The sequence below is a fragment of the Carassius auratus genome, chromosome 49 (assembly GCF_003368295.1).
Source record: "Carassius auratus strain Wakin chromosome 49, ASM336829v1, whole genome shotgun sequence".
Taxonomy (NCBI): domain Eukaryota; kingdom Metazoa; phylum Chordata; class Actinopteri; order Cypriniformes; family Cyprinidae; genus Carassius; species Carassius auratus.
The window spans coordinates 361,428-382,037 of record NC_039291.1 but is presented as its reverse complement, the minus strand read 5'-3'; the positions used below and the strand labels follow the sequence as shown (position 1 = coordinate 382,037).

General features: G+C 39.6%; 1 protein-coding gene across 1 annotated transcript; it reads right to left on the bottom strand.

The window, feature by feature from the left end:
• Window positions 1-4,329: 4,329 nt before the first annotated feature.
• LOC113065979 (NXPE family member 3-like) lies at window positions 4,330-18,639 on the bottom strand. Its single transcript, XM_026237511.1, has 6 exons — window positions 18,304-18,639; window positions 17,756-18,171; window positions 17,590-17,660; window positions 16,944-17,147; window positions 15,707-16,047; window positions 4,330-4,604 (listed from the first exon to the last, which is right to left on the bottom strand). Exons 1-6 carry the CDS (start codon window positions 18,637-18,639, stop codon window positions 4,407-4,409), a joined length of 1,566 nt encoding a protein of 521 aa, XP_026093296.1. The 3' UTR covers window positions 4,330-4,406.
• Between the last annotated feature and the right edge of the window lie 1,971 nt (window positions 18,640-20,610).

Here is a 20,610-nt window from a genome sequence, read left to right as displayed (position 1 = left end):
GAATTCTGATTCTGTACTAATGTTATGAGCGCGGGTATTTCGAGGGCTTGGATGAAGGGGAATCTGGCGAAACTTAAGTTCATTTAATAACAAATGTAGCTGCACTGGTCTAATGAAATGAGCCACGCTTCATACAGATGTCCTTTTTTTGCTGTTTATTTGTCTCTATGTCTCTGTCTCTTTTCAGCAGACACCGTGAAAACTACAAGAAATAAAGCATATAATGTTCAAAATATGCATTTAGTCTGGTTCTTTTCAAGTCTCTCATGTAAATGTCCGCTGATACGCAAATGAATACATGCGACAATCCGAATCTGATTACATCACGATTTACACATAACATCATTTACATAAACTGATATAAAACAACATTATAAAAATATAACAGATTTAAAGATGAATTACCGTGTGCGCCCTCTTAGACCATGCAGATAAAGGTTACTCTTTTCCAGGCTCTGTATACCATTAACATTACTCTGCATCCATGTTTCTTCAACCCATAATGCAGCGGTCCCGCATTCAACTCAACCTGGTCATATGACCTGTTACGCTTCGATATTAACTCTTTCTTAAAGAACCCATGACATTAAACATTCTAAGGGAGCACATTCTCTACTTTTAAACAATAAATGAACTCAAATTGATTAGACTGTTTAAACAAACATAAATAATACACATATCTTTGAAAAACATGTCTTTTGAAAGTTACAACAAATACATCGCAATGCACCTCGCAATGCAAGTGGCTTGTGAGCTCGTTCACAACTCTGCAGTGTAGTGATGTTCGGTTCGCGAACGAATCGTTCGATTTAACCGGTTCGTCTTGAACCAGTTCAAACAAATCGGATCACCAGTAGTGATGGGAAGTTCAGTTCTTTTCCGCAAACCGGTTCTTTCGGACAGTTCAATTCGATAAACCAGTTGAAAAAAAAAAAACAGTTAACCGGTTATTTTGTGTTCGATGTAATGACGTCATTGGCGATGATTGCCCTTCATTTAAGCCTGCGGTTTACCCGCGCTCATAGAATCAGTTCAGAATCAATCACCAAAAGAACCAGTTCGGTTCAGACTGTCAGTCTGCTTCAGGCTGAATCACGTATGCGCAGTTTCATCAGCTCCTTGGTTCTCAAATCGGACGCGTCCGACAGAAACAGTTCTCGGTTCAGTGCACTGGTGATCCGAAAACCGATGCAACTGGTTCTTGACTCGAGAAAGAGTCAATCTTTCATTTGTTATCTGGCTCTGCTCGATGTTCATCTTCAGGTCTCTCTTCAAGTCAGTGTACTGTTTGAGAAAATGAATTACTCTGGGATATTGGTTTATTTTAACTCAGAGGGAGTGTCAGCCAAGTAAAAAAAGTCATTTGTGGATTAATGCTTATTGGAGACAAGAACCATTTCAAACAGTTAGGTGAACTGGTTCAAGAAGAACCAGTTAAATTGAATGATTCGTTCGTGAACTGGACATTCTGCAGTGTTGTGAATGCACTCACAACAGACCCGGAAAAGAGGATAATGCTGAATAAAGTCTTAGTTTTTGTTATTTTTGGACCAAAATCTATTTTCGATGCTTCAACAAATTCTAACTGACCCTCCAATGTCACATGGACTACTTTATGGTTTTATTACCTTTCTAGACATGGAAAATATATCATACATCCGTTTTCAATGGAGGGACAGAAAACTCTCGGACTAAATCTAAAATATCTTAAACTGTATTCCGAAGATTAACGGAGGTCTTACGGGTTTGGAACGACATTTCATTTTTGAAACAGCCAGTTGCGAGTGTGGGAACGAATGTCCCCAGCAGTACTGAAAAGTCTTTCACTGGGCACAGAGGTTGATGGCACAAAGAAGTAGATCTTTGCCATTTTTGCCAGCAGTGGAAATCGCTGCTGGTTTGTTTTCCACCACTGAAGAAGATCCTCTCTAAGAGGAATCAAACGCTCACCAAAAAAAAAAAAAAAAAAAAAAAATTATCTCCACGTTAGCACTCGATGTGACTGACTCTGTATTGCTACGGTGCAGATCGTCCCATCCACTCCAGATTCCTGAACAGTGTTGTTTTGTGCAAACTGTCAGGCCGTGTTCCTTAGGCAGCTCAGTTGAAGTAATAGGCCTAGCAGATGTGTCTTGATCATGTCACTACCCCAAAATGTTGCCTTGTATCTGGGCTATTCTGCTCGCTTCCCTCAATTCTATCCAGCAGAGATTTCAGCAAGCGTGTTTTCATCTGCTGGATTCCATGATCGTCTGTTTCATTGTGGACATGATGCTTCAACATCATCACAATTGGCAGGACAGCGTATATGCATGCATTTTCGCCACTTATTTCTCTAGTCAAATAATTATAACTCCTGGAAGAGTCTGAGCACCTTGAGAACATCCTCCATCAGAGTCCAACTCTGTGCATGAATATGCTGCATACCATCTGTTTTGGACACGTTGATGTTTATGGCACATTTTTGTTCTGTTAAACGATTGAACATCCTATATGTCTAATTCCATCTTGTTGACACGTCTTGGATTAAATGGTGATTTGGTCGCCCCAACTTCTGCTGTAGAGCAGAGAGTCTTGAACAGTTTTCCTGGACAGTGCGATCAGGTCAGAGACAATTTGTTGTGGATGCACAACTGGAGCGTGTGTGCAAAACAGCCAACACTTGGAACCCCTGCCTTGGACATGGCTTTCCGCATGTTTGCAGCATTGTCCCTCAAGACCAGGTGACACTTTGTTAACAGGTATGTCCCACGCTTTGATAATTTCTTGCAGTGCATCAGCAATGTTTAATGCGGTGTGCCTTCCATCGAATGCTAAACATTGAAGAATAGCACGTGTGCGCTTAAAATCAGCATCAATCCAATGTGAGGTAACACTGATGTAGGACTGTGTAGTGTACTCAAAAGTCCATACGTTTCATGTAAATGCTAAAGTATATGCTTTGGCAATGTGTTCGATTATGTGGGAAATGATGGACTCGTGCATTTCATGGATGATTTTGTCAGCAAAAAAGCGTCTGAAGGGGATTTTGTAACGTGGCTCAAGCAGATTGGAGTAGCTAGTTGAATCCAGTGTCTTCCACTATGCTATAAGGCTGCAAGTCAATGGCTATAATTTTCCCAATTGCTGCATGAATGGCTTTAGCTCATGTGTTATATGAGGGCCACTGTTTGTTCGGTGTAGGCTAGCAAAGCTAGTAATGGTTATCACATGTTTTTGGCTGTGTCTGTCTTTCCTCTGCCGTACCTGAAGTTGCCGCATTTTGACTGCTGTCTGTAGATTAATTGTTCCACCAGCTTCCATTCACTCACTCACTCACAAACACACACACACACACACACACACACACACACACACACACACACACACACACACACACACACACATATATATATATATATAAAAGGAATAACAATATACAAATTGACAATTGTATGTATAGGTACATTACAGTAGACAGTTTTGTACTTACAGGTATACTATGTGCAAATTTGAAGTATAAACTAAGTATGTGTGTTAGATAAATAAGTCTATGAGTGGATACATAGTGTTGTGTGTTCCACAATTGTTGTCAAGTGTTCATGAGATGGATTGCCTGAGGGAAGAAACTGTTCCTGTGAATGTCCGTTCTGGTGCTCAGATCTCTGGAGTGTCGACCAGAAGTCAACAGTTCAAAGAGAGAGTGTGCTGGATGTGAGGGATGCAGAGTGATTTTGCCAGTCCTTTTGCTCACTCTGGATAACTACAGTTCTTGGAGCGAAGGGAGGGTTGTACCAGTGATTTGCTCAGCAGTCCGGACTATACTCCATTGTCTTCTGAGGACAGATTTGTTAGCAGAGCTTAACTAGACAGTTATTGATGTCCAGAGGATGGATTCAGTGATGGTAGAGTATAACTGTTTCTGCAGCTCCTGTGGCAGTTTAAACAACTTATAAACAACTTGAAGTCATAGTCATGTCAGTATATGTAGGTTATCCCAGTTTTTAACTGTTGTATTAGCTTGGTACATTTAACAGTATCAGCAATAATGAAAATTGCAGTCAACTTCATACAAATGATTACATTTGTTCTTCAATACTGAAAACTGATTGTGGTATGCTGAAAACAGTGTATAATATTATAATTTTAGTAAGTTTAAATTGTATTTACTGTAAAATTACACAAATGAATGGAAAAAAACAAAACCGTTATAACATAATCACTTTATTTACAAATTAGTCCGTTAAAACAATTTAGGTTTAGCCTTTCTAATGCAATAAATTATCCATTATTCATAAGGGTATTTGTAAGCTGTTCATACAAGTCTGTATACAAGTTTTTATGCCGTCTTATTGTTTTTATATTGCTGATGATAGCAAAGCAAGATAAATATTATTCTTTGGGGCTGTGTAATTGTAAATGATTAATCAGATAGGACAGACATATGACAGAAACAGATTGACCTCATTAGCAACGATAACAGGTCCTGGGTGAATATTTTCATGTAGATAGTGACAGGAAGTCATCTGCCATACATCTAAGTAGATTACTCCATGAACATCTCTAAACATCTCTCGCATCACTGTGTTCAGCTGCATGGTTAACCAATCACTTTGAAAAATATTCTGTAAGAACACAAATCAGAATCAAAAAACAGAACGTTTCTAGTAAATGAAGCTTCCATAAAATAAAATATAAAAGTGTATAAAGACATAGTTTGGTTGAGGTAGAATAAACATATTTAGCCTACAAATGTAAAGATCAGTAGCAAATGATACTTTCAGACCTGGAATAAGCAATGCTGGTTTGGACAATCTACATAAAGTCTGTTGTTTATACTGTATGTATTGCTACTTTGCAAATGACATCCCACTGATCAACCACATTAAAACCACTGACAGGTAAAGTGAATAACATTGACTATATTCAGGGTGCGATTTGTGAAAAAAAAAAAAAAAAAAAAAAAAACAGGGGGGTGTTTTGAAACATTTTAATTCATAAAAATAAATCATGAGAACATGAACTAGATTACGTCATGCGCTAATTAGAATATTTATGACGTTAGTGCGTCGTATTGTATTGCCTCCCTATGCTCACATACTGCATTTTAATTCAGCCATTTAATGTAATTCTCAATAAAACTGCTTTTATTACTATATTTTAATGTTTCTGTTGTCAGACAACGGAATGAATATAAAAATGATTGAAACACAGTCCATAAGACTAACCAGCTCTCAAACATTAATCTGCACTAATGAAATTAAACACATATATGATATAGTCAGTTGTTGTGCTGTGACTGATGTCGCCTATACTTGTTTGTAAAACAGAGTTAGAAGCAACAGAATATTCTTTTTTTTTAACTGAAAGTGCTGCTCCTGTCTGCACTCGCTGAACACAGCAGATGCAGAGAGAGAGGCTCGCGCTGGGAAAGAGAGTAGTGGTGGGCGATACTGCAAAATTTGGTATCAATCCGATACCAAATACATATAGGGTCAGTATTGCTGATACCGATATCAATATGATACTTTTTACTTAAAAAGAAAAAAACATTTGTGTAGGGGAGAGCAGTAGGTCTATGTATGTCATTATTTCTGAGGTGAATGAATGATCAATTATTTAGGCAATAGTTTTATTAATGTATTGAAGTCCACAAAATTATTAGTTATTAGGCACTGTAGAATGAATTCTTTACACCAGGGGTGCCCAACCCTGTTCCTGGTGATCGACTATCTTGCAAAGTTTGGCTCCAACCCTAATCAAACACACCTGCCTTTTAATTTTTAAGTGAGCCCGAAGACCTTGATTAGTTGCTTCAGGTGTGTTTGATTAGGATTGGAGCTAAACTTTGCAGGACAGTCGATCGCCAGGAGCAGGGTTGAGCACACCTGCTTTACAGACTTTTAAAAATAAATAAATAAAGAATAATAAACATCTCTCAATTTTTTTCTGGTTTTAAAAGCAAATGAAATAAAGTTCACACAATTATTACTGAAGAACAAACAAAGAACAAATATACCTTTGCGGACTTCAATGTGCTATTAGCTTCACTCACTCTGTTCGCTGATCTTCGCCGCGTTGTGTCAGTGAGTCACATGATGAGACAACAACGAATCACGGCAGAGAAGCAGGAGGGGGAGGCGTAGCAAAGTGGGCCAGGATGGGAAGCACTGCAACGTTTGCTCAGGATTGTAGAGTTAGAAGACATGAGCAAAGTATATTGAACATAGATTAGAGATATTTAAATTCAAATATCGATTCAATTACTATTTTATCGATCCGATACCAATACCAGTGTTGCCATCGATACTATCGATATTTAGATCGATCCGCCCACCCCTAAAAGAGAGACATCGCGCTCGTGCGGCAGCACCAGAGAGTCTCAGAGACTGAATAATGATTGTCCAAAAAGTTGCTAGTCGCGGAGATATCCTCACCGGGGATAAAAATAATTAAACAGAGGCAGGGATACATTGACCAGAAAAGATCTGAGTGACTCTGAAAGGATCAGATACTGATAGACAACCGAGTCAGAGTATCTCAAAAAGGTCTTGTGGGGAGTTTGTGGTATGCATATCTCACTACCTAACATAAGTGTTTCAAGGAAGGACAAACAGTGAACTGACATCAGGGTCATGGGCACCCAAGACTCATTTCACCTTCAGCCTCTATCTGCTGAAGGTGAACCAAAAACTACTGAGAGCAGCTCTCAGTGATACAGTATGTGTAGGGTCCCCACTATAATAGCAGTGACATTCACAAATGTTTACAGAAAAAGCGGGAACCCAGTGTGCCTTTCTCTATTTCAGTTTTATAACGTGATAGAAAGTCTTAGGCCTTTTCAAGCCGAAGGGCAAACTCATCTAATCTGCGGCCTATTATGCATCAAACTAAGATCGATGTAAAGACACAAAGCACTGCCATCAAGTTAGCATTTTTTAAACATTCGCTCACTAAAAAAATAAAAATAATTTCTAATCAAGGACTTTATAACAACTAACAATCTGGATTTTATGTTTCTAAACAGAACATGGGTGGAAGACAGCTGCACTGCAACTATGGCGTTATTTTTGTGCCCTGAATCCTGAGCGAGTAATTGTACGTTTTGAGCACAGAGAACTATATTTTGCAAGCACATTACATTATATTTTGAACAGAAATTAACAATTGCAAAAAAAAAAAATCGTTTGAGCAAAGAAAAAACAGTGCAATAAATGTATTTGTATTTGCTATTATCCATATTAACGTGCAGTAATAACCCTTCTCACGCAGTTTACTCAGGTGCTCTCTCACAAACTTATTCTCTGCGCTCCTATCAAGTCCCTTTCTCTCTCTCTCTCTCAGCCTCTTAATTCTGTGCGCGCTCAACTCTTGACACACGACTCGCTCAATTTCCAACAGCATGCCACAATATCAACCAATCGGAAAATTAAAGGTCAATTGTGATTGACTGTTGGTCTCCAATCAAATCGCTAGTAGAATCAAAGCCCTATAATTTCCTATTTAGAATTCAATAACGAGAAATGGAAAAATGGCTTGTTTATTCGTTTTTCTGTTTAGGTTAACAAATGGAAAATGAGTTTTTGGCTCTATATCTCATTTTGTCTTTTGTGGTTTACAAAATCGGTTTATGGCTTCAATATTTAATACGCACTTGTGGGCGGCGCTGAAACACTGCTTTCATCTGATTGGTCAAATCGATCATGCTTCAGCACATCTTTTCATTCTTTCAGCAGAATAAGAGTCTGAAATGTCTGAAACCACCACTCACTGTTAATTAGAATAATATTTGAAACAGATGTGGCTGGGCACATATTTCGTGCTGCTGTGACTTGCAAGTGACCCCTTTAAATTATTTCTAGGTTATAGTATTGTATGAAAATTGTCCCACTGTAAATACAGTGCAAATTGTTCTGTTTTGGCAAATCAAAATCAATAACTTGCACTATCCGCTACTTGCGACACTTGCAATCAACACAAATAGTGCGTGTTGCCAATGGAGACAAGACGCTGTGGTGGTGATTAAATTATTAAAACTAATTTATTACTATAATGTACAGGGTCCTGCAAGAAAAAGACAAGACCGGCAAATCCGTGGCCAGAACATCAGAATATGAACGCTTGCGCAAAGTCTCTCATTAAGTGTTTTCCTCCCATAGAAAAACATAAACACTTAACATGGCTTAATGTATTAAGATGCTATTAAAATATCAAATTAAATACAGTTCATTATGTTAATATATATATATATATATATATATATATATATATATATATTGTATTTGTCTCACATACCGCAAAATGTGGTATAATGGACTAAGATGATTAAAGCCAAACTCTATATGCTTCTCTACATTATTAAAATACCTAACTCATATGTAAAGGAAAGCAGGTGAGCCCAGAATAAACGCAACATGCAAAGTTTAGTTTTAAAGGGGGGGTGAAATGCTATTTCATGCATACTGAGTTTTTTACACTGTTAAAGAGTTGGATTCCCATGCTAAACATGGACAAAGTTTCAAAAATTAAGTTGTACGTTTGAAGGAGTATTTCTGTTCCAAAAATACTCCTTCTGGTTTGTCACAAGTTTCAGAAAGTTTTTTCCGAGTATGGCTCTGTGTGACGTTAGATGGAGCAGAATTTCCTTATATGGGTCCTGAGGGCACTTCTCCCGGAAGAGCGCACGCTCCCGTATAGCACAGCACTGAGAGCACAACAGACTTCACTGATCAGAGCGAGAGCGTCGCGAAATGTCACAAAAGGAGTGTGTTTTTGGTTGCCAGGGCAAGACAACCCTGCACAGATTACCTAAAGAGAAACAACATTAAGGGACCAGTGGATGGAGTTTATTTTTACAGAGCATCAACGGAGTTGTGCAAGTGTTTGTGTTTGTTCCCCTGCATTTCGAAGATGCTTGTTTTACAAACAAGGCCCAGTTTGAAGACGGATTTGCACATCGTTTATTTCTTAAGGATAATGCAGTCCCAACGAAAAAGGGTCACGATCGTGTGTTGGAACCGCATGCGGTGAGTAAAACGGCTTCAAATATCTCTGTGTTGTTAACTTAGCTGTCGGCGTGTAAGCACATCAAGTAAACAACATGTGATGTTGTCATCAAACTGCACGAGTAAAACTGCTTCAAATATCTCTGTGTTGTTAACTTAGCTGTCGGCGTGTAAACACATCAAGTAAACAACATGCAATGTTGTCATCAAACTGCACTTTCCACATGTACAGCTTAAAAAAAAAAAAAAAAAAAAAAGACGACAAAGTGGAACTTAGTCATTTTCCAAAACCGCTAAGCAAATATATATACAGTTTCAGTACATACCACATAGAGACGCTGTTGTTGCTGCTGCTCTTGTTAAATTTCAGCCTCTGGATCTGATTCTGGATCATAAATATACGCTGAATCTGACTGTTAGCCATGGTTTGTTTTGGTTGGTTTTGTCCTAACTTAATGTCACAGCTTCTTCTTCTTCTTTATTGTTTATTGGCGGTTGGCAAACCAGCTTTTGGTGCATTTCCGCCACCTACTGGGATGGAGTGTGAATACCTAGGGTAATGTCACAGCTTCCAAACGCTATCAAAGCAAAAGCCTACTCGCGCTCGTGATTCTTTAGCTCCGCCCACACGTCACGCCTACAGACGCTCGTGTTTTTCTGGGAAAAATCGGTACAGACTATCTTTCTCTTATGAATAAAATAAAACTAAAGACTTTTTGGAGTTATGAAGGATGCAGTACTACTCTATAGGTACTCAAGATTAACAGGATATTGAGTGAAAACGAGCATTTCACCCCCCCTTTAAGAATTTTTCCATATTGAATAAACTGTCTACGACTCGTTTATACCACTGTCTTTGTCCATTAAAGTACATTATGTGTTTTATTTATAATGATTTTCGTAAGGTTGATGCACAGGAAACTGGGGTTTTCTGTGCAGAATGACAGCTGATGAGCTAATATGATTTAAGTCTGGCTCATCAGCTTCTCTGTATATTGTTGCTGTGTTTTGTCTGTCTGTCGGATCATTGTGGTGCTCATGTCCTTTAGTTTTTTTCATGCTGTGTCTTCTGTCTCCTGTTTTCCTGTTTCGTTGTCTGTGTTGGATTAATTCTCTTGACTGTTTTCTTGGACTCTACTATTCCTCACCCATTGTAGTCCCTGTTCTGCCAAGTTTTATGTGTCTGCACCCATGACATCCTTACTCTCTTGCATTGTGTTTTGATTTTTCCTCAATAAACTGTTTAACTGTACTTTCGAATGAATCTCAAGTTGTTTTGCCTGACAGTTATATGGCACATGTAGGACTCGTAAGATACAGAACATATCCCTTTAACATAAAGTAGAATCCTCCCCCATTGTTGAATGTTTTAAAGTAGGGTCCTCTGCTTCCCAGTAACTTTACCTATCTCCCAGAACCCATTCGCGTAATATTTCGACTTTATAAGCCGTGACTTCTGGCACCAGAGAGCTACTCCAGTGAGCCTAACTTTTGCAATACTTTCCTTAACAAATGTTCCATGCATTTTGCATTGCAGCCCCGGACCTTCGTGACAGAAGAGTCCAAGGTTTCGTTTGCTCTTACCCTACTCTCTGGCGGGGCTGCCTTATGGGGGACGGCGTTTTGTGGGAGAATCAACATCCGTGTTGTGCCTCATTCCACACCCTCTCGGAAGAAATGAAACCAGTATTCGATCGAGCCGCGGCTGGCAGGGAGGCCGCTCACCAGCTCTCGGACCTCCAGCAAGGGAAAACATCGGTGGCGGATTATTCCATTCAGTTCCGCACCCTGGTGGCCGCGTGCCAGTGGAACGAGGCGGCGCAGTGGGATCGATTCCTGCATGGGCTGGCCGACCATGTTCAGAAGGAGATCTACCTCCTCAAGCTGCCTGCAACGCTTAATGGCCTTATCGACCTGGCCCTCCTTGTGGACACTCGGATTAATCGCCTGGGTAGACAAGCCAGTCCTATAAGCCATTACGTCTCTCTGGAAAGGGGCCGCACGGGTTGAGAGAACATGGTTGGTCCCGTCTACGATCACGAACCCATGCAGGTGGGTAGAGCTCGGCTTTCACGGAGGGAGAGAGACCGGCGGAGGTCCCAAGGACTATGTTTATATTGCGGTGGCTCGGAGCATTCCATCCATTCATGCCTGGTAAAAGAGCCAGCCCGGTAGTAAGTTTGAGGCTACTAAAGTGAAAAGTGAAGTGACATTCAGCCAAGTATGGTGACCCATACTCAGAATTTGTGCTCTGCATTTAACCCATCCGAAATGCACACACACAGAGCAGTGAACACAAACACACACACTGTGAGCACACACCCGGAGCAGTGGGCAGCCATTTATGCTGCGGCGCCCGGGGAGCAGTTGGGGGTTCGATGCCTTGCTCAAGGGCACCTAAGTCGTGGTATTGAAGGTGGAGAGAGAACTGTACATGCACTCCCCCCACCCACAATTCCGTCCGGCCCGAGACTAGAACCCACAACCCTTCGATTGGGAGTCCAACCCTCTAACCATTAGGCCACGACTTCCCACAGGCCACGACTTCCCGACTTCCTATCGGGTGGGATCTCCGCCGTGAAGTCCTCAACCACATCTTCGAATCTCCTTCCGGTGAAACTACGCTGGGAGAACCACACTCACGACTGTCACGCCCTTCTGGACTCTGGGGCCGAAGGTAATTTCATTGACTCTCTCCTTGCACATCACTTGAACATTCCTGTCCTTCCTGTGTCTCATCCCATCCATGTCACCGCACTCAATGGCCAGTAACTGCCACACGTCACTCACTACACTAATCCCATAACTCTGCTCACCTCAGGCAACAACAGTGAAACCATATCCTTTTACCTCATGGACCCCCCTGTCGCTCCCATTGTTTTAGGTCACCCCTGGTTAATCAAACATAATCCACGAGTGGATTGGGGTTCCAACACAGTCACCTTGTGGAGTGAAAGTTGTCATGAGTCTTGTCTGGTTTCTGCTTGTCCTGTTGTGCCTGTTTCTGTCTTTCAGAAGGAGACCATGGTGTTATCAAACGTGCCCGTAGAATACTTGGACCTGAAGGGGGTGTTCATTAAGTCCCATGCTGCTTATCTTCCTCCACATCGACCCTTTGACTGTCCTATAGATTTAGTTCCAGGTAAGTCTCCGCCTAAAAGCAAGCTTTACTCTCTATTCTGGAGAGAATACATATATATATATATTTTTTGTGGGTAAGAAGGATGGTTCTCTGCGACCTTGTATTGACTACCGAGAGCTGAACAACATCATGATAAAGAACACCTCACCATTACCGTTGATGTCTTCAGCTTTCGAGAGGTTACAGGGAGCATCCATATTCATAAATTTGGATTTACGTAAAACTTATTATTTGGTCCGCATCAGAAAGGGGGATGAATGGATAACCGCCTTTAACACCCCTAGAGAGAAATTTGAATATTTGGTGATGCCGTTCGGGCTCACCAACTCGCCAGGGGTTTTCCAAGCACTTGTTAATGACGTGTTGAGAGACATCGTAGATCAGTTTATATATGTTTACCAGGATGACATACTGATTTTTTCTTCATATCTCCAGGAACATGTGCAACATGTCAGATGAGTGCTCCAGAGATTACTTGAGAATGGGCTTTTTGTCAAGGTGGAGAAATGCGTATTCCATGCACAGTCTGTTCCCTTCCTAGGGTATATCGTCTCGTCCGAGGGAATACGTATGGATTCTGACAAAGTTAAGGCTGTGATAGATTGGCCATCTCCAGATTCCCGTAAGGCCCCTTCAGCGGTTTCTGGGATTCGCCAATTTTTATCGACGTTTCATTCGTAATTTCAGCAACTAGTCTCACCTCTGAAGGCCTTGACCTCCCCCAGTACTCCGTTCATTTGGTCGGATGCAGCCGAGACTGCATTTACCAACCTCAAGAGCCGCTTAATTTCGGCTCCCATCCTTGTAGCCCCTGATCCAACATGGCCGTTCGTGGTGGAGGTCGACGCATCAGAGGTGGGGGTAGGAGCAGTTCTTTCCCAACGTGCTTCCTAGGACGATAAGATGCATCCCTGCACGATTTTCTCACATCATTTATCTCCTGCTGAACACAATTATGACATTGGTAACAGAGAATTGTTGGCTGTCACATAAGATTTATAGGAGTGGCATCACAGTTTGGAAGGGTCAGGGGTACCTTTCATTGTTTGGATCAATCACAAGAATTTAGAGTACATTAGAACTGCCAAAAGACTCAATTCCAGGCAGGCTCGGTGGACACTTTTTTCCGGTCATTTTGATTTTACTCTGTCGTACCGCCCGGGTTCCAAAAATGTCAAACACGATTCTTTGTCACGTCTCTTTGATCCTTCCGCCCGCCCGGTGACTTCAGAGTGTATTTTACCTGAGAAAATAGTCATCTCAGCATTCGTATGGGAAGGTCAAGACGGCCTTAGAAGGGGTAACGCCTCCACCCGATTGCCCACCGAATCGTTTATTTGTGCCGGAGGAGTAATGAGGTTATTCAGTGGGGTCACTGCTCTAACGTTGCTTGTCATCCAGGGATAAGCCGAACCAAGGGTTTAGTTAAACAAAGATTCTGGTGGCCACTTATGGCTTGCAGCGTCCACAATTTTGTTTTGGCTTGCTCAGTTTGCGCCAGTTTGACCCTGGTCACATATCACGCTAGCCGGTAGACGTAGTTTCTGACAGGGGATCCCAATTCATATTCAAATTTTGGAAGGAATTTTGTAAATTGCTAGGAGCGATGGTTAGTCTGTCTATGGGCAGTTTGAGCGAGCCAACCAAGATTTAGAGAAAACGTTGCGATGTTTAGTCTCCAAAAATCCTTCTTCCTGGAGACAACAACTCTCTATGGTGGAATACGCTCACAATTGTGTCAGCCACGGGCCTCTCTCCATTTCAGTGCAGCTTAGGTTACCAGCCACCAGCTTTTCCTAGTCTGGTCCCCTCCGCTCACGCATTTGTCCAGAAGTGCCACCGCACCTGGACCAGAGCCTGCGAGACTCTGCTCCAGATAAGGGAGTGCACTAAGGCCAAGGCCGATCGCCACCGGTCAAAGTCTACCGTTTACGTCGTGGGTCAAAAAGTGTGGCTTTCTACTAACAATATTCCTATCCGTTCCATTTCTAACAAATTAGCTCCCAAATTCATTGGCCTGTGTACTTTCACCAAGATCTTTAGTCCGGTGACAATCCGCCTGATTCTACCTCCAGCGTACAGGATAATACATCCTGCCTTCCATGTGTCCAAAATTAAACCTTTGATTTATTCACATATTAATCCGCCTACCCCCGGTTCCCCCGCCGCAGTGTCTCATAGATGGGGAACCGACTTATTCAGTGAATCGTATTCTGGACTCGAGACGGAGGGGACGAGGATTCAAGTACTTGGTGGACTGGGAAGGTTACGGTCCGTAGGAGAGGAGTTGGGTACATACTGTATCACTCCCTTATTGATGATTACAATCAGCAGGTAGGCCCTTCAGGGAACTCCAGGAGGCGTTCTTGGGGGGGTGGTACTTTCCGTGATCTCTGGGTTTTGCACTTTGTGGGTGAAGTCTGTGTGTTACGCGTCAGCATTGATTAGTTTGTGGGCGTCTCCGTTAATTGTCATCAGCAACAGCTATCACTCATACTTCACACATCGCCACCATCCTGGACTGTGTATTCCTCCCTTCATCATATTTGTGTCTCAGTATTGTCATGTTTCATTGTCTCCGTTAAATTGTGTTTACCTTGAACTTGTTTCATGCCACTCCTTCACCCAGTCATTACAGTAACGAGTATAGCCATGGTTCTCTAAGAAGGTGAACGAAACACTGCGTCTCATTGCCATGCTTCAGGCCAGCCTGCAAACATCTACTTCAGACAAAAAAAGTTGATGATGTTTACTATATATGCCCTCTATTACTCACGAATGCAACAGAAGTGATGTCATGGACTGTCATCGGCCAATAAGATTATTGCACTTAAGTCATGTGCTCTGGACACCAGTCACACTGATAGTGTTCCCAAAAGCATCAGCAACAAAGTCTTGTTCCCTTTCTCAGCAGACCTTGGTTGCAGACGTAACCAAATATATTTGGTAGCATGAGCAGGACCTACACTAGGCAGATAGTTTTAGGATCTGGTTTCACAGACAGGGCTTAAGCCAGGACCAAGCCTTAGTTAAAAGTTAGTTAAAAACTTCAAATTTGTGCATCTTGAGACAGAACAATGGAAATTACATATTTTAAGACATGTCAGAGCAAGATATTTTCAGACGAGACAGCTCAAACACACATTTTAGTCGGGGACTAGCTTTAAGCCATGTCTGTGAAACTGGGTTTTAATACTAATAGTTGATCAGTGTGGATCTCAGTACACATCACATGATATACCTCTCCTATCACAAAAGAACCAATAACTATTTTACTTATATCAGAATGGTCAAGGAAATAATTGGTAATCATTATTCATGATTTATACTTCATTGTTTTGCTTCAGAAGACCTGTAAAATAGCACTTGAGTCATATGGACTACTTTGAATATGATTTTATGGCCCTTTTATGATCCCTTTCCATGATCACTAGCAACAGTGTTCCTAGACTTTTAGTATACACTTAAAGACAGAAGACCAAATTTGCCATATTTTCTTGTTAACCATAAATATTATCATAAGGAAACAAGGTAGAAAATGATTTGGAAACAAAGTAGGATGGGAAGTGACCAAGTATACCTTTCGTCCTGCAGTGTTTCCAGACTTGATGATGACAGTAGTCTGTGGTGCACGGCTCAGCAACGCAACAACAGACTGACGGATTTTGGCCACTTCATGGATGTAAAATGTTATTGGGTGGAAAACCCGATGGGCAAAGATAGTGAAGACAACAACTGCATGAGGATCACCAGCTATTTCATTAATATCATTGGCAATATGATGCAGGTCAGTAATGAGCATTTTATAAAATCGCAAAGGAACACCATGTGGCTTCCAGTGAACAATTATATTATTTTTCATCTCCACTGCCATCAGGGGTCCACCTGTACGAGGAGTGTGGAGATCCATTCTTGTTAAGCCTAATAAAGACAAGAAAAACTTACATTAGACTTATAACAGCCACAAGAAGTACAGAGCCTATATAGAAAATCACCATCCCCTTTAAGAGAAGCGTTGTCATAAAGCCTGAAATCAAAAACCCATTCCAAAAGAGCAACGCAATGGCTTTAGATGGCCACTGAAGAACATTCAACTTGCTAAGTCATATTCAAATAGAAATCTATGGATGGACTTAAAGAGAGCAATTCACTGCAGTTCAACATGAATTTAACTGAACTTGAGCATTTTTTGACAACTGTTGCTTTTTCTTTCATTACGTTGATGTTGTAAGCCAGTAAATTTTTTATTTTGCAATGAGTTTTGATTTCAGAAAGACTTCAGAACACTTCAGAACACACACACAAACACACAAAGAAACGAAAAAAATTACAAATGTATCAAAGGTCTTTGAGCATATAAAAGTTTGTTGTGATCAGAGAAAGTTTGGAACAAAATGAGGTTGAATAAGTGATGACAGAATTTACTTTTTTGGTGAACAGTATCTTTTTGAGTGACACTGAAATACATACATGTCTTAATTAAATTACATTAGATGCAAAATATCAAACCAAGTAGCTTCTGCAAACAAATGCTGCATAAGCTTTTCTCAGAATAAATTTTTATAAGCCATTTTTGTAATAGCATTTTGCAAATTTAAAAGCTAAAGAAAGTCTTTTTGATGTTTTGCTTGAACAGAGTGCCACATAGTTTGATATTTTCATCTAATACCAAGACATTCTAATACATGATTAATTTTCCACATACTTTGTGGCGCCTCTGTATGTCAATACCTTGTTTATTGTTATTTTTAGACATTCATGCAAAGAAGTCTCATAAAATAATAAAGACAACAAAGTCATATCATTGGATAACTTGCCTGGCACATTTCTTTCTAAATACTCAAACCACTGCCTTGTGGTGGAGTCTCCCAACAAGTAGATAATTTTGTTTTTAAGACAATTTCCCATTTGGGGGGAATTGAACTGTTGAGTGTTGCATATAAAAGACTTCCAAACATCTTTCAAATAGAACCCAGCTGGAACCGGTGTTTTCAAGCCAGATCTGCATCTCTCCATTGTGCCTAAAGCAAAGAAACATTTACCTGAAAAGACTGTCAATGCAAATTCTTCATTCATTTGTAACATTACATTATAGATGTCAGTCGTTTGATATGTGATCTGTGTAGCCTATATTTTGTTCATTTCCTTTTTGGAAAAAATAAAAATAAAATGTCATTAAATAAAATACTAATAAAGAGAAAGCAGAAGACTGTGTATTAAAATTAGAATTTGGTTAGATGTTTGGTTTATAGTGTAAGTTTATGGCTTGAATATTTAATTTACTGAAACACTGCCAATGTGTGCATGATAATATTTAACATTAAGATGAATAAGCAAAATATGCCAGAAAAGTTTTAATATCACACACTTGAGCAAATAAAATACTCAAGCAGAGATGCGTTTATTGAATTATAATAATAAAAAAAGAATACATGTTAATACATTTTCCATATGTTAACAAACCATTGCCTGCAGTGTTGGGAAGGACATTTAAGTTGATTTTGTCTCCAGAAATAGCAACATTTGTTAATTTCCTGTGAAGAAATTGTAATAATTTTTTTTTTTTTCTAGAAATTTTTCTAGTTTAATTTTTTTTTTCTGAATTACATATGAACACTTTCAAACTTACTTTGTAAAAAGTTGATTCTCAAATGCATTTAAAGGGCTTTTAAAACCTCCCATTGAGTGATGAACCAGTTTGTCACAGGAAAGTTTCTTCGGTCTCTCACACTGCCACACCGTCCCCATTTTTATATCCTCATACTCACAGCAGCAGTTGCCTTTACTCCAACTTCCATCTCCACCCCACTTAAGATTGCATTCTACTACTTCACTGATCCTGGTGTTTTCGGGGCCTGGACCTTCAAAGTGGCCATTATAGTGGCTGCGTGGGAATGAAGACTCTCTGTATTTTTTAAGAATCTGTACAACCTCGCTGGAGTGCTCAAGACGTACAAAAACTTGTGCCTGACCTTCCCAGGGCACGAGAAGAACAACAGAGTACGTTCCATTACGATGATCCAGAACCTCCCCATACACACTCGCCTTTAAGAAGAATGGAATAGGTCAAGTGTACTGCAGTACTGCAGAAAACTAATGTACAGTATGCTGGTAAAGTAAGCTAACAAACATAAACATATGCCATATTCACAAAACTGTATCATAAAATAAGCACACCTTTAGGTTTGAATGGAAAAGCTTTGCTTTGAAAAAATCTCCTCCGTATCTTTTCATGTTGTTGTTGTGGTCTCTGGCTGTGATAATAATGGAGATGCTATCTCCCACTTTGTAACTGTTTTTGAGTCCCACAATAGAGAATGTTGAGTGGACTGGGCTTGTGCTCAGATTCAGCTGATTGATTTCTTTATCTGGACCAGGCCAGTCAAGAGCCTTCTGCAGTCTTTCCCATTCCTCATCACTGATTCCCATATCAAGTGTGGATACTGCATAATAATAATTGCTATTATTATTTCCGGAAGCTGGTTTAGGCCTGGGGGTCAGAAACTGAGGCATTTGGTTCCCAATATCCAATGTCCATAGAACCTGAGAGAGAAGCAGAATATCAATCACTCCAAATTATTATTATTATTATTATTATTATTTTATTATGTAAATGTTTAAAGTTCAATATACACTGTAACAAGATTCCACAGCCCATTTGCTGCCTTCATCTTTATTTTATTGTATATTGTATAAGTAATTTGAATTAAATTAAACTAGCAAAAAAATAAAATAATAATAATAATAATTCAAGATGGTTTCATTTAACTTATAAAAAAGTTGAAATTGCTCATCTGATGTAACCTCAAAACAGAATTTGCCATAACTTACTACGTCACTTGCTTGTAATTTATTCAACCGAATATAATCTTGTTTAACTTAAATAATAATAATAATAATAATAATAATAATAATAATAATAATAATAATAATAATAATAAAAACATTCTACATCCTCTCGTTTGTGTGCTTTTATAAAACAAAAATGATCCCACCCTCATTCAGTGGAAAACCTATTATTATTTCATCGGGCAGAGTGCTGTCATGAGACACTGAGAATGTTTGACATCCTTTTGTATCCTTTCAATCTTTATTTTATGCATAAGGCGTCATCTTTAAACCCTTCCGCGTACAGATATATTTATGAGATCATACTCTCTATATACACTTTCCACAAAGGAATAAAGATATGTATAAATTCAATTTACATCATATATTGAGCTATTGAATATGAATTTGAAGAGAAGCGTATTTTAATTACAATTCAAAGACATTCAACAGCCTTATTTAGCCCATTGAATCCTTGACATTAAGAGAATGTTCGTTTTTTCCTCAGCTGATCAGCTGTATTTCTAACGAACTGAACTGAATACTGTTAAAACAAGTCCATCACAACGCATTTAGACAAACGACACTTGCAGCCTTAATTTAAAATGCTTCATTTTGTTAGCATGCATTCTGATTTATGAACTGAACTGGAATTTATAATGCATTCTCATTACAGCCAAAATAAATGCGACACAGCCCTGTAGTTATGTCAGGGGTAAATAAAATTAATATTTATTTCATTATTATTTTATAATCTGCGTTTAAGTATAGGCCTATGTCAGTTTTCTTGAGAACTTACCAGACAGGTTGATGTACAAAGAAGACACACCAGTAGTAATACATATGGTCTTAACCTGTTGGCTGATAATACACAAAAATGAACAATTTACATATCTTTCAAAACATGAAGCCATTTTGACCAATATGACAAATGCAAAAATGTGCGTGCTTACCTGGCGTTTTTGATTTCTCCATGGATGCTATAAGTCCGCTGTTCTCCTAGAACAATTTTACTATGGCTTGTGAGATATTTACTTGTAACCCAATCATAATGTCCTGTTAAACGGGTTACACTGCTATCCCAGCAAACATTCGGACGTCCTTTGCGTCCGATACGTCCCGTCATGGTTGAAAAATAGTTCCAAAATGAAAGTTGAACCGTCTTTGATGTCTTCTGGACGTGAACTGCACGTCTTTTCTGCACGTCCCTGGACGTCTAAATGCGTCGATTTCTGGATGTCGTCGTCTTCTGTTTGTTAAAATGCGTTGGTGCAAAGTTTAAGTGTATGTATATATAAGCCTGCATATAAAATAATCACACACCCACTGTGCAACATCGTGAAAAGCAATCAATTATGTCTCGAGGTTTAACACATCTTGACAAACGTTCAAGATCGTTCTAGTCAGACCTGAACGTCCATAAAACATCTTAATCAAGTAGATTATTTGTGAACATATGCAAAAAAGAAGCATGTTCTGATTTAGCACATTTTATTGTTTTTTCAACAGTTTAGCATCTTTTAACCAAACTAAAATACCAATGACGAAATTCTGAATTATTATATAAACAGGACAGTTTAGCCAAAAATCGAAAATTCTGTCATTTACTCACCCTCATGTTTCAAAACTGTACACCTTTCTATGTTCTGACGATAT